The sequence below is a fragment of the Leiobunum rupestre genome, chromosome 11, assembly GCF_980474605.1.
Source record: "Leiobunum rupestre chromosome 11, qqLeiRupe1.1.hap1, whole genome shotgun sequence".
NCBI classification, from domain to species: Eukaryota; Metazoa; Arthropoda; class Arachnida; order Opiliones; family Sclerosomatidae; genus Leiobunum; species Leiobunum rupestre.
Window position 1 is genome coordinate 30,983,260 of NC_143394.1, and position 14,822 is coordinate 30,998,081.

The 14,822-nt window shown below is 34.4% G+C and overlaps 1 protein-coding gene across 5 annotated transcripts in view; it reads right to left on the reverse strand.

Annotated features, from left to right (window-relative positions):
* Positions 1-14,822, reverse strand: part of cpo (RNA-binding protein) — a 103,972-nt gene that overhangs the window by 23,939 nt on the left and 65,211 nt on the right. For 2 of the 5 annotated variants that reach the window (XM_090164122.1, XM_090164117.1), the window contains exons 2-5: positions 8,371-8,448; positions 1,726-1,779; positions 1,546-1,608; positions 902-1,050 (exon numbers count right to left, since the gene is read on the reverse strand). In XM_090164122.1, the coding sequence (XP_090020248.1) occupies positions 902-1,050; positions 1,546-1,608; positions 1,726-1,779; positions 8,371-8,448 (344 nt within the window). The remainder of the gene's footprint in view (positions 1-901; positions 1,051-1,545; positions 1,609-1,725; positions 1,780-8,370; positions 8,449-14,822) is intronic. The other 3 variants (XM_090164121.1, XM_090164118.1, XM_090164119.1) reach the window with 3 other exon arrangements.

A 14,822-nucleotide genomic window follows, 5' to 3' on the forward strand; every position in this document is an offset into this window, starting at 1 on the left:
TCTTAGGGCACCCTTAAGTCAGACTTTACCCATCTTTTATTATTATATAACATACCTATTAACTATTTTAATTACATTCAGTAAAGATAGCCTCAATTTTTAGTGAATATTTTCAGATTTTCTTAGTTATAAAATTAAATTAATTTTATTAAATTATTATAATCGACCCCACTAATGTTTTGTTAATCCTTAGACATTCAGCTAGGCTAATACCCAAGGCACACCTTAGGCCTAAGTCATCAATTCAATTCTAAGTCAATTATTTCACGAGCTTCTTTTATTTGCACTAGAGGGCGTAGTTTTGCTAAACCCCCCTATTTCTGGTATAACGACGTAAACCAAGCTACTAAAAGTTGATTAACCAGGATTTAACTTTTTACGTTTATACTAGCAGTACCCAGCGATAGTGAAAATTTTCCGCGGAAAATGATCGAGGCCTTTTTCCGGAAAATTTTCAAAATTTTTCCGAAAAAAATAAAAAAAAGGTTTTAATTCCATGATTAGTCTAATATTGTTTTCAAATTTAAATATTTTCGCCTCATTTTTTGAATCTAAAAGTAAAACTAAACCGCTATAGAGTAGCTTTAAACTGATTAACAATGTAACACTAATAATGTTTTGTATGTTTACGGTTATTAGACATTTTATATCGATAAAAAGTAAACAAAAATTAAAAACCCTTAAAAAGTAAATTATGTTTAAATTTTTCCGATTTGCGGAAAACTTTCTGGAAATTTTGTTTTCCACGGAAAATTAACAACACTACCTAGTGATTTAGATTAAACATAAAAAAGGAAAAACACAATTTTTTGAAAACGCCAATTGATTGTCCCCCTAAAACAAGATCCTGGGTACGGCACTGGGTCAAAGGTGAAAATGGAGATCGTGTCTGTTGTACTTACGTCCCGCAAGAGGATGGTGTACCAGAGTCGGATGCGTCGCTGCGGCTGGAGGTGAATGTTGCTTGGGCTTGCTCACTTTTGTATTGCTCTTGGCGAATTCCAGCCGGATGGTTTGAGGCAGATCCGGGTCGAATCGAACGCCTTGCTGCTCCAGGTACAACAAACAACGAGGCAAGAAACAATGGCGACAGATAATTCGAAAGTTAGAACAATTTTATGTACCCATAATTATATACTGAATATGCAAAATAACGGAAATCGTCTTTCTTAAAAAATACTAACAAGTTTTAAGTTTATCGAAATTGGGATAGGAATATTAAATATGTTTATTTCGGTATTATTGAAGACACTAAATCTGTATAAATATAAAGAAAAACATATTTTCAAACATACCCAAAATAAATACATATTTATTCATGGAGAATAAATTATGAAATATGTTTATTTCGCGTATCTTTGGGGGAAAAAACATTCACGACATATATCATAACTTATACTCTACCCCAATTTTGAAAAACTTGCGGTTTTAACAAATTTAATTTTTTAAAACTGTACATACAAATTTCTACCAAATATTGTAAGTTCAGTAACCATCTTTACGGTATAAAAATAAAAAATATGTATGTATTAATATGGTACTAACTTGCAAATCTTGTTTGGCTGCTTCGGCGCCTGCGCGGGATGTGAACGTCACAAAACCAACGGGCTAAAATATTTGAAGGAGGGAGAAATGTTAAGAGCCGCGGAAGCAGAAGGGAAACAATTTGCATAACGTAATCGAGCCACAAAAGAGAGACTGCTCTTCTTGCGGGGAACCACTTACCGAAGATGTTTTCCCATTTTTGCTAGTGACTTTGAGCAAAGAACCTTCGTAACCCTAAGACGGATGAAAAAAGATGAAAGTTGAAAATTTGTAACCCAAAGGCGCGAATTTTAAATCGTTCCCGGCCACTCGTACAACTTATAAGAGGCTCGAACATGGATCAAGTTTGAGCGTATCACTAACGCGGAAAGAACCTGAGGCTTTCAAAAAATTAGGCGCCGGGGGAAACCGACCTAACCCAGTCGAGTCTTCAACGAAGAAACTCTTGTATGCAAAGTGAGGAAATAGTTTGGGGCTCGCTCTCTCTGTCATAAAATGAAATTACCGCAGCCATCAATTTCTTTCTTTCATGTCCTAATGCGCATTTTTTTTTTTTACATTTTCCAGTTTTTATTTATACCAGCATTTTTGTCAGTTCGACACCTATTTTATTTATAACGCTAAAAATGTCTACAAACTCCTGTAGAAGTGCTTCACCCGCGGCGCACCGGTGTTCAGGGATAAGTTAATTTACGAAGTTTGGCCTACTAACGCCATCTATGTTCAATTATTAAGTAATCAAACCCACATAATCCCTTTGGATATTGAAAAATTTTAAATGAAATATTAAAATATAAAAAGAAACTTTTTTATATCAAATATGGTATTATTAATTTGAATAAATAAAACGTATTTCCAAATACACGAAACTTTTAAATTAATGGAACTCAAACATAATTCCAAATTCAGACATGTTTATACACTCTCGCCTTACTGGAATATAGAGTATTCCTTGAAAATCATATAGAGTCAAACTAAATATTAGAAAAGGTCCCTTTTCCCTTCGCATTAAGCATTAAATATAATCCTTTCTAAAAAGCGAGTTTTGCTTCCATTAACAGAAGTGAACGTTTTTTGGCCTGCAGAAAGTATACGGATCTTATTATCAAAAGAGAAGCGCCCCCAAACGGATAAAAACACTATAGTTTTCATAATAATAATAACAATAATATATGAAAACAGGGAGAAGGGCAAACGTTGGTAATACTACTTAATTATTCAGCGTGTTTTCGTGTCAAAAATTAAAAAAAATACGAAGTTTTATCATCAAACATTTACGATATTTCGTCCCGAGAGGATTGAAAGAAACACAAATTGTGGATAGAAATTGGATATATCAAAGCTATATTGCGGAGACTTCACCTTTACCTACTGCCTCGATTGAATTGTAACGAAAGTCGGGAGGACACGCCTGCTGACGTCAGAAATCGATGATTCAAAGATAAAAATATCCCGGCCGCCTTTTACAGGGAAAGGACGATGCCATTTCTCAAACTTGATTACATTTACATTCTATCAATTAATAATTTCCGATTTTATAAATATTTTACAAACTAATTTTTTAACCTTTGCACTGATCCTTTTTTGTTTACAAATTAGGCTCGTTTAATAAAGTATTTTTTTGTACATTTTATCAATTCGTTAATATTCTTTCGATAAAAAAGTTAATTAATTAAGAACGGATTATTATAAAAATTAAAAAGATGGGATTGAATTAAATAATTATGGAAATTACTAAATCGTGATTGAAATGATTAAATCGTTAGTGAAATGATTGAACCCTAGTAAAATAATTAAATAGTGTATCAAATGATTAAAATCATAAGTGAAATGATTTGACTCTATTTAAATTTTTAAATAGTGTATCAAATGATTAAGCTGTTAGTGAAATGATTAAGTCGTTAGAGAAATGATTAAACTCGTTAGTGAAATTATTAAACTCGTTAGTGAAATGATTAAACTCGTTAGTGAAATTATTAAAATCTATAGTAAAATGATGAAAATCGTTAGTGAAATGATTAAGTCGTTAGCGAAATGATTAAGTCGTTAGTGAAATGATTAAATCGTTAGTGAAATGATTAAATCGTTAGTGAAATGATTAAATCGTTAGTGAAATGATTAAATCGATAGTGAAATGATTAAATCGTTAGTGAAATGATTAAATCGTTAGTGAAATGATTAAATCGTTAGTGAAATGATTAAATCGTTAGTGAAATGATTAAATCGTTAGTGAAATGATTAAATCGTTAGTGAAATGATTAAATCGTTAGTGAAATGATTAAGTCGTTAGAGAAATGATTAAATCGTTAGTGAAATGATTAAATCGTTAGTGAAATGATTAAATCGTTAGTGAAATGATTAAGTCGTTAGAGAAATGATTAAGTCGTTAGAGAAATGATTAGGTCGTTAGAGAAATGATTAAGTCGTCAGTGAAATGATTAAGTCGTTAGAGAAATGATTAAATCGTTAGTGAAATGATTAAATCTTTAGTGAAATGATTAAATCGTTAATGAAATGATTAAATCGTTAGTGAAATGGTTAAATCGTTAGTGAAATGATTAAATCGTTAGTGAAATGATTAAGTCATTTAGTGAAATGATTAAACTCGTTAGTGAAATGATTAAATAGTTAGTAAAATGATTAAATCTTTAGTGAAATTATTAAACTCGTTAGTGAAATTATTAAACTGGTTAGTGAAATTATAAAACTCGTTAGTGAAATTATTAAATAGTTAGTGAAATTATTAAATAGTTAGTGATATGATGAAATAGCTAGTTAGATGATGAAATAGCTAGTTAGATGATGAAATAGCTAGTTAGATGATTAAATTGTTAGTGAATTGATTTGACCGTAATGATTAAATAGCATATCAAATTGTTGAAACCGTGATTGAAATGATTAAATCTCTAGTGAAGTGATTAAATCTCTAGTGAAGTGATTTAACCCTGGTTAAATGATACAGATATTATTAATCTTCAATCACTTTAACTATCTTGATTATTTATACGGAGTATGTGGAGGCGTTGGTACATAGATTTTTGCGTTCTTTAAATCAAAATTAAATTTTAATAACTTCCACTCTTTATTATCTTGAGCATCTATAACGAAAGGTTGACGCGTGAGATCTTGCTTAAAATGTTATTCCTTAAAAATAAGGACGAAATGATTAAAAATTTAATTTTGATTAAATAATTTAATCAAGGTTAAACCAATTCGTGGCCTCTCCTCATCAAAAGAGACGGTGCGAATCTGGCAAGTCTTAAAACATTAATGAAGTTGTGTCGACGGGGATAGAAATGTTTTGAGCCAAAGTTTTCCCCCGAAAGCAAAGCCTCTATATTAAATTAAAGGTGTTGGGCCGCTCCCCTTCCATCGCAAAAAAGTCAGAGAAGGGGCTTAGGAAAGGTGCACAGGGAAGAGCCAAAACACTATTCTTTCGCTTGGCATTTTTTCCCGTTCTTTTTCTGTACATTTTCAACTAGTTCTGTTCTAGCTCTTATTCGTCTTATATTTTCAGCAGCCTGAAGGGATTTCGCACCAAAATAAGGGGACTAAAGCCTAGTTCCCACTTGACGAATTAATTTTTCGCGTACCGAAAAAAAGCGCGTATTTTTTAATCGCTAGGGGGAAGGTTATCATTTGGCGCGAATACTTAAAAACGCTAAGCCTAATATCGCTTCAAAATGAACCAAATGGAGAGTAATGTTGAGAATTTCAATAAAAAAAATTTAATTTTACTTAAACGCACTCTCGCAAGCTCAAAATTTGTGTTAGTGTCGAGTTCGGGACTACTTATTTTCTTTCAATTTTTTCCATTAGATAGTAGCGCCAATGAGAGTAGCGGAGGTTTCTCTAACTACGCTGTACAGCCAAAGGTAGCGGAGAGAGGACTTTCAGCCCCCTGGAGTGACTGATTTCTAACTCTTTGGGACATATAGTTGATTCCTTCCCACATATACTTTTACTCTAAACTTCGACTTTCACAATAAAGATTGAAGTGAGATTGGAATAGCTCGTAGCACGCGTCGCGATAGACTCCATCGCCATCTCTTTTTCATAAAAGAACTAAAAGCTACCTATGTGATAAAATTCAGCTGGCGAGAGTGCGTTTAATATTTTATTGGTTTATACAAAACATGATAGATTTTTCTCCAAAAATCAAAGACGTTTTTGGATTAGAGATTTATTTAAAATAACTCGAACACGGCTATTTCAATAATCTTATTCAAGAAATGAGGAATTGTGAGTAATTTGAAATAAGCAATGTTTGACAGATAAAGAAATTAAAATTAAAATTTGCTTTTGCGATTTTGGTGGTGAATTTGAAAATTTTGGCCAATTTGATTCGTGAGCGTCAATTTATAGCGCAAAATTTTTTTTCGCCAAGTGGGAACTAGCCTTAAAAGAGAAAGCGGCGAAAAAAATCCCTTTTCAATTAAGAAGTACTTTTGAAGGTAGAAAAGACGAGCTAATAAATGTTTCAGCGGGGATCGTGTTACTCCGGGTATTATGGAATTACGGCTGTTTCACATTTAACAAACGAGCGACAGGTTCACCTTTCAACAATTAGCTCGCAAATAATTTATTTTAAATTGGCCGCGAAGAAACGGACAGATATTGAAAGGTACTATATTCTATTTATAAACGGAATAAACGCCGATTCTGTAACGTGTGTTTGTGGAGTACAAACTAGGTCTAAATTTCATTAGTTAATTATTTATGGTCCATGTTCGTCCGAAAGTTGTTTCACTCGACAAATAAATAACTATATAAACTAATAGTTAAGCTATTATAGGTCCATTTAGAATATAATTTCAATATTAATTGAACCGAATTTTATTGTTCAAGCCTAGAAAGTCTTTCAAAGGTAGAAATAAACCAATCCCACTTTGCATTATTGTTATTATTATTTTGTCGCCTGCTAAATTGTTCTTCACCAATCAACGTATGGTTTTCACTAAAATTTGCTGACCGAACTTTTTTTGACCCGGACACTCTCGGTTAGTTCCGATTTGGGCTCGCAACCAAACTGAGTATTAAATTTTGATTTACACACTAGGGGACTCTGTGCTGAACTAAACCTTGATTGCGATTCAGGGTGGGCAAGAGCCAGCCAGACTTGTTTAAACCACACTGGTTTAACTGGATTTAACCACCGAATAAAATCCATGGTTAAAACCACTTTTTTTAATTAAAAAAATTGAGAAATTAATTATAAATATTGAAAAAACTAAAAATTAACCTTCGCTTTTTTTCGCAAGTAATGAGAGCTAGATATAAGCAATTAGGGGATCTTAAAATTCATTTCTCGCGTGAAAATACGCTGCCATGTTAGGGTATAAAAGCAGGTAAATAAGTCTGCTATAAAAGGGTAATTTTAAAATCAGGCAATTTGAGCAATGAGGGCAATTTGAGCATTTTTTATTAATATATTTAACCGCATTTAATCATACTTAATTTTTAAATAAAAAAGGCTGGTTTTTTGCCAACCCTGTTGCGAAATAACTCTGAAAATAAGTTCGGTTATATATTTTTTTAATTCCTATATTTACGTTATTCCCTTACGAAAATGGTTGATCAAATTTTGGAAATTTTATCAAAATTTGATCTGAATTTGATCAAATCTTACTTAATAAAATGTCATTTGATCAGGGTATGATAAAATTTAATGTGATCAAAAACAATTGGTTCAAAGTTTGAAAAAAGTTTATTTGATCAAATACAATTTGATCAGAATTTGATAAACGTTTTCTTGCTCAAATAACATTTGATCAGAATTTGATAAATTTTTTGATGAAATACTATTCTATCCGAATTTGCTAATCTTTTACTTGCTAAAATAACATATCAGAATTAAATTTTACTTTTACTTATATCAATATTTCATTAGAAATATATCCCTTTCGAAAATGGTGCATAAAATTTTCAAATGTTATCAAAACTTTGATCAAAAGAATTGTTATTTGCTCGAAATATAATTTGATCAAACTTTGATCAAAAGAATTGTTATTTGATCGAAATATAATTTGATCAACCTTTGATCCTAATTTGATCAATTGATTAAATTTTGATAAAACAATATTTGATTAAATTTTGATAAAGCAATATTTTATTAAATTTTGATAAAGCAATATTTGATTAAATTTTGATAAAGCAATATTTGATTAAATTTTGATAAAACAATATTTGATAAAACGTTTACATGTATCACCATTTGATCGGTCCATTTTTTTATAAAATAATTTGATCCAAATTTGATCAACCCTTTTTGTAAGGGTTATGACCAATGAAGCTATCGGGATTTCTAAATTCCATCTGCTATGATTATTATTACCACACTTCAGTGGGCTCAGCTCATTCCGTCATGAAAACTAATTTGTTTAACTTTAAACTTTAAAAAAGTAATTAAATCGATGTGGTAATACTGCATAACTTTCAATGTGTAATTTTTATTTTAAATATTCAGAACGATATAGGATTTGGCTGTCCGAAAGCTCCCATTATTTTTGAAAAGAATAAATTAATCCATTAATAATTCATTTATATTTTAATTTGTAAATTTACCATGGAACGGAAGTTTAACATTAATAATTTAATGAGGTTTTTTTCACACTTTCTAGTCAAAAGGTTGCTCCATCAAGTGGTGATTTTACCCCTACCATTTCAAAAAAGGCGCGCGTCAACTGAGCCTTTATTAAATTTAAACTAACAGGACCAACCTCAGCCTAAATAATTTGTAATAGTGTCCCTCATTTTTTGTTGGCAAACAACCTACCAAGTCGAGTAAAACAACCAGAAGGAAATATAAGTGAGAATAAGTGTTACCTTGTACGCTCTGAACAGTAAATAGAGCTCCCTTGGTTTTGCATCCATGGGTAAACCGCTGACAAACAATGTGCGAACCTGCAAAAAGATAAACAAGCTTTGAGTATAATAGAACACTCCAAGGGGAGATGTCGCTTTAGTCATTACGTTATAAAAATAAAATAAGGATAAAAATGTAGGAAGCCGTACAATAAACAAATTTATCATCCCAGCCAGCGTAGTGAGGTGGGGAGGTTAAAGGGGCATTAATTTTTTTAGAACTCAACCGAGGCATCCCTGGAATCAAACCTACGCGTATGCCAAAGACGTAAAAAGATTCTAAAAATAGCATTCCAGCCTTTGTGTTGGTCAAGGACGAGTTAGACAGAAGACGGGCAATTTGAGCGTGGACGGAGGTTTGGTCTCTCAAACCAGACATAAGGCTATGGGCGCGATAAAATTGACGTTAATACGAAAAGGGATAATCTTGACGATTCCCCCGACGTTCGGGAATCGCGGCGCCCATACAGCCATCAGCGTCAGTCCGCCAGCGTCATTTTACGGTCACTTTGGGACTAATAGAGTGACGTCATTCATCCGCCAAGAAAAATAGCGCCCAGCCATCGCCGAACGTTTCTTCGGCGCGGGTTGTAGAGAAAACAGTGACCGGGGTCAAAGTATGACCTCTACGGTATAGTTTCGAGTTTTGTCTCACCTTGACGCGGTTGTCATGGAGACTATTTTGGGGGGTACCACTTCTCTTCTCTCCTTCCTCCGCGCGCGCGGATTGACACCCCCGAGAGGCCCATTTATAGATCGATGAGTGGCGCTTCCAGGTGATATTCCACCTTAGAAGCCACCTGCTTGGGAACCTTGCCAAAATGTAGAGTCGAACGCGGTCGCGAAGCGTACAAACTTCACCCTCGACTGCGCCTTAGGTCGTAACGCAAACCCAACCTGGATCTGTGGCTTTGGTGGAGAGTGGGGAGGGGGGCTTTCAAGGAATACCCCGTTGACTGGCTCTAATTTGCCATACTCCCACCAGATATGCTCGAGTATAATACTCTTTCTCCATCTCATCTCTTTGTTTGCAACGCAGCTTGCGTTTCTTAGAGCCTCGCTACTACCCTGACGGTGGCACACCAAGTGATACCCCAGACGCCATCCTAATGCATCTGCCTGCCTACACGGTTCCATATATATTCGTATAAATGAAGAAAAAACTATCTGGGCCTTCACGAGTGAAATTTTTCAGTATTTATATAAAGGTGTATTCGTAGGAGCTAAAACTTTCGCGAAACCAAGGACAGTAGATAGAGGGACGAGAAAGCAGGAAAAACATTTCGATTTTAAACGTCTTCATATTCACGGGGAGTTAGATGTAAACAAACCGCGGCCATTGTTAAGACGTGGTTCACCATGGACAGTATTATTGTAGTTAGTTTTTAGCATTTTGATGTTAAATTAAAAATAAAACTACGAGCGTAAATAAAAAATGCCCATTTGTTTTGAACACTTAAGCCTCGCCAAGAACCGCTAAAATTAGATGACCGCCATTTTTTTTGTTTACAACTAACTCTCCTTGCGTTTAGGTCGTTTTAGGTAATATATTCCAACAGAGGCCGCCAATACACTTTCTCGTCCCTGTATCTACTGTCCTTGGCGAAACATTGTAATCCAACACGAGTCGTACACTTTTCCGTAACGTGCTGGCAACGCAAAAGCCTTTGTTGGCCAACGGTAACTTTTTCTGACCAAGGCTTAGCTTGAAATACTTAAATGTAATAATTTACGTACCCATTCTTTAGATTGAGCCAAACTAAATAAAAATATCAATTTTGTCCATCTTTATGAATGCAAATTGACATACTTTATTGAAGTAAAGGTATTTGTTTTTTAATTAAGACTAATTTGCTTTCCCGGTTAAAGCGAGAAACGTCCGCCATTTTTTCGTGGAGCCCGTGAATGAAAACGCAACTCGATTAGAAACTGGGCGTACCAATAAAGTAGTTCATAAGTTCAAAATCTTGGGTGGTGTGAAACCAATAAAGTAGTTCAAAATCTTGGGTGGTGTGAAACCAATAAAGTAGTTCAAAATCTTGGGTGGTGTGAAACCAATAAAGTAGTTCAAAATCTTGGGTGGTGTGAAACCAATAAAGTAGTTCAAAATCTTGGGTGGTGTGAAACCAATAAAGTAGTTCAAAATCTTGGGTGGTGTGAAACCAATAAAGTAGTTCAAAATCTTGGGTGGTGTGAAACCAATAAAGTAGTTCAAAATCTTGGGTGGTGTGAATGGGCCTTAGGTCTTAACAGTTTCAAGATCTCGCGTAGTTGATTTACCTTAGCTCATTATCATTCGACGGGAAAGTGTCTAGAGAGGGAAGCATTTGAATTTGCAACAATTAATAGGCTAACCATAAATTTCGCAATAAAAAAAAATCCTCGATATTTCGGAGGCTAATTAGACTCATTTCGTAATGAAAAATAAGAGGGTATTTTTAATATTTAAAAACGGCGAGTAATTTTGGCTAATTGGTCGTCGTCGTATCTACTTTCCGGAGCTCTAATTGCGTGAGTATGTGAAGTCACGAGCAGACCATTCGGGGTAGCGAACAACTTAGGCCAAAGAAAGCGATGGGGTAAAGTTAGCCTTTGTACTAATAATACTAGGGATAAAGGTGAGAGTCGGCTACGAGGAAGGCCAGAGGGCGTTGGCTGCTGGCATAGTTCGACTATAAATTGCCCCCCCCCCTCGTAACGGCAGAAACCTCGATGACACACAATTACTAGCAGATCGAGCGCGGAGAAAGTTTGCTCATACTACTTGGAAAAAGCCCGCTTGGCGCCACATAAGCAGACGATTTTTTTTGGTCTATATACGTCTTTCCCACCATTACCTCGCCAGAAAGTATCGCTTTTGAAACGCGTCATTTGGTTAGATAATCAATGAGGGAAGACTGAATTGGAGACAGTGTGTCTTACCGGAAAAGGGGATATTGGTTTACCGTCTCCGTCGATCACCAATTTAACAAGCAGCGAGATAATACTGGTCTTAAAAAAGGCCGCAAATAGAAGGAAGTTATTAGTTCATTTTGGTGTTGTTAATTTTCCGGAAAAATAAAATGCGGAACAATTTCCAGAAAATTAATAAAAATTTAAACATAAATTACTTTTTAAGGGTTTTAATTATTTTTTACTTTTTATCGATATAAAATGTCTAATAACAGTAAACATACTACAAAACATTAATAGGGTTACATTGTTATTCAGTTTAAAGCTAGTCTAGAGGTTTAGTTTTACTTTTAGATTCGGATAAATGAGGCGAAAATGCCACTTTATTTAATATTTGCAAACAATATTAGACTAATCATGGAATTAATTTTTTTTTATTTTTTACGGAAAAATACGTAACAATTTCCGGAAAATTTTCTGACTCACAACACTAATTCATTTTAAGATCTAATATATAATATTTTTACTGGTTCTTTGTTTTATCAAATTCCAATTTTTCAAAATCCAATAGGTACCCAGTTCAAAATGTCCACCCCGTTCGCGTAATCAAGAATGTTTTTGGGTGGACAGAGAATACGTAAGCAGCCTTCTGTTCACCTAATGATTCCCGGAAGAAAAACCACACCCCTAAGCCTTTGCTCGTGTAATCTTTCTCCCGGTAAGGTGGGAAAGAGGTCACGGTATACGAACGCATCTATCTCTCTTTTATTCTCTGTTCCCTCGAACACATTCTTGTTGGAATATATTTTGATAAGTTGTAATACATATAATAATAACTCGCTTTGTATATTAGCAACGGATAGCCAGGCAAATAATACACGCGAAAATTCAAACTTTGGTAAAAAGGAGAAACAAATTGAAACATAAACACGACGCTCCAGAAAATGCAATTTGAAAGAGTAAATACATAAATGTTTATCGCGTTCCTGTCAAGAAAATGCAAAACAGAAGTTTATTTTAAAGATGAAAATAACATTGCCCCGCCTTCGTATAAACATTCGTCCCTTTTTGTGAAAGACGAACCAAATAAAGAAATCGAATAGCGTCAAAACATATAAGAACGCGACTGTTTTGTGTCGAGAGTATAAACCGCTTAGGTAGGGGCTAAAAATATTATTTCCAATATTTTCCGTTTTTGCTTTCAACTAAATACAACCGGGTGGCGTAGAAGCGTTTTGTATAGACTTTTATTCCCGCCTTAACGTACACTACCCGCTAACAGTCGTTGTTTCGACTTTAGTAGTTTACGCTTAACTGAAGCGATATAAAACATTAGCCTCTTAAAATGGATTTTCCAGCCCATTTAAACGGAAGAAAAAGAAAGGATTCGAAATAGGTTACTGTTAAGGATTAATATACCATTAGTTCGTACAGTATATTAACAAAAATTGAAAAGAAATAAAACTTTACATCGAAAGAGGCGACGACGATTCGCCATAGTATTCTTTATTATTGGTGTCCGTTCGCGTTGTCATGACGACCGAAATTGTACGGAACTTTGAGAGAAAACTTAGGAAAAGAGACGCGCGAGTCGCTATGGCAACCGAATTGATACACTTGATACACGGAACCCCTTTAAACCCCCCCCGGTTATCTCGTACCGTACAAAAAAAGTGCGTAATATTCTAAACGAATAGAAGAGTTTTTGAATAGTAATAAATTTGATTTACGTTCCGCGCGGGGAAAAGCAAATAAAGCAGAATGTAACTCCTTTAATCATTTTTAGAGTCTGGGTTTCCGAGAACGTTTCCACAATTTCTCCAGAGAAAACAAAAGAAAAAAAGGAGGGTAGAGTTTATTTTAATACCAAGCTCCCCACAGCTCTATCCTCCGTTACTCTCTTCGCTATGATTTCTGCTACCTTTCCACAAGTTAATAGAGATCATATATCAAGCTAGAAAACTCGGGGAGAAGTTTGGTTTTAGCGAAATAAAATTGCAACGTGGTTTGTGGCAAGCGACCCCAAACCATTTACTTTGTTCTCCCAGAACATTTATCGCTCGCCTCGACTATAAAAAACCCGCTGTAATAACTGGGATATGATACCTGACTAAGGCTTAACGAATAACAAAAAAAACACACACACAAGAGAATTATAGGCGGAGTTGCTTGCGGGAAATTTCCATAATAAGTTCGGTTAATGCAGTTTTCAACATGGATACTAGAACAATTATTTACTCGCGGGTAAATACGAAGTTAACGATGCCCTTCTAGCGTTGATTACCATTCCGCGTGCTTTCATGTTTTACAAGAAATAATTTTACGACATGGTATTATTTGTAGAGTTGTAAGTCCCGAACATTTTCCAGAAAATTACGGAAGCCTTTTTTCAGGAAAATATTTCGTATTTTTCCGAAAAAAGGAAAACAAATGGTTTTAATTCCATGATTAGTCTGATATTGTTCGCAAAATTAAATTTCGCGGAATTTTCCTCACATTTTGTCGAATCCAAAAGTAAAACTAAACCTCAAGACTAGTCTAGAATAAAAACCACTAAAAAGTAATGTATGTTTAATTTTTTATTTTCTTCGATTTGCGGAAACGTTTCAAAAATTTCATTTTTACGGAAAATTACCAATTCTAATTATTTGGTTGAAAACGTTATATTTAAAAGCCTACTATTAGGTCTTAGAACTCTTTAAATAAATATTTTAACGCATTGAAATAAGCTATAGTTGATTACCGTGGTAACTGTAGAGCTAATTTTTTCGGAGGTCCAGTGGGTAAACGCTATTAACTACGTGCGAGGCAGTTCGAATCTATGGTACGAAATCTATATTATCTTTGGTATAAGACGATTTAAACACAAAAATGTATAGATAACCAAAATATACTATATTTGATACAAACCATCAGATGGCCCTATATGCATATTTTAAGACATGACCCTTGTGAAAAGTCTAAGAGAAGGATAGCACGCCCCAAAGTTCCCATTCAAAGTTCTTACGGAAATTATTACATTCTCGATTTATGTAACTTTTTCTAGTTCCCCAAAGCTCCAATTCTTACGGACATGATTACGTTCTCGATTTATGTAATTTCTCCTAGTTTTAAAAGGCTAAAAGTAGTCGCAAACGAACAATGTTGAAGTTTTAAAAATTAGAAAGTTAGGACTCGAGATTGAAAGAGTCTAGTAAACAGTCGACCTATAAAAATGAGCCAATCCTTTCAACTATTATATTAGATATTTTTACGGACGTAATAATAAAACAATATACAAAGTTATTAAGGTCGAGATCGTCCCAAATTCAATAAGCTCTTTCGAAAGGGAGAATTTAGTTCTTTCGGCCAATTTCTCATAATTTCGTCGCGTCCTTAACGCACGCGAAAGGGCTGGCGACTCCACGCTCGCATCGCGTCACGTTCGCCGCATTATTCAGCAAACGTGAGTCGCCGATTGGAATTTATAATGACTTTCCAAAAATTTCCAGCTCGTCTTTTATCCGACGCCAGCCACTAAG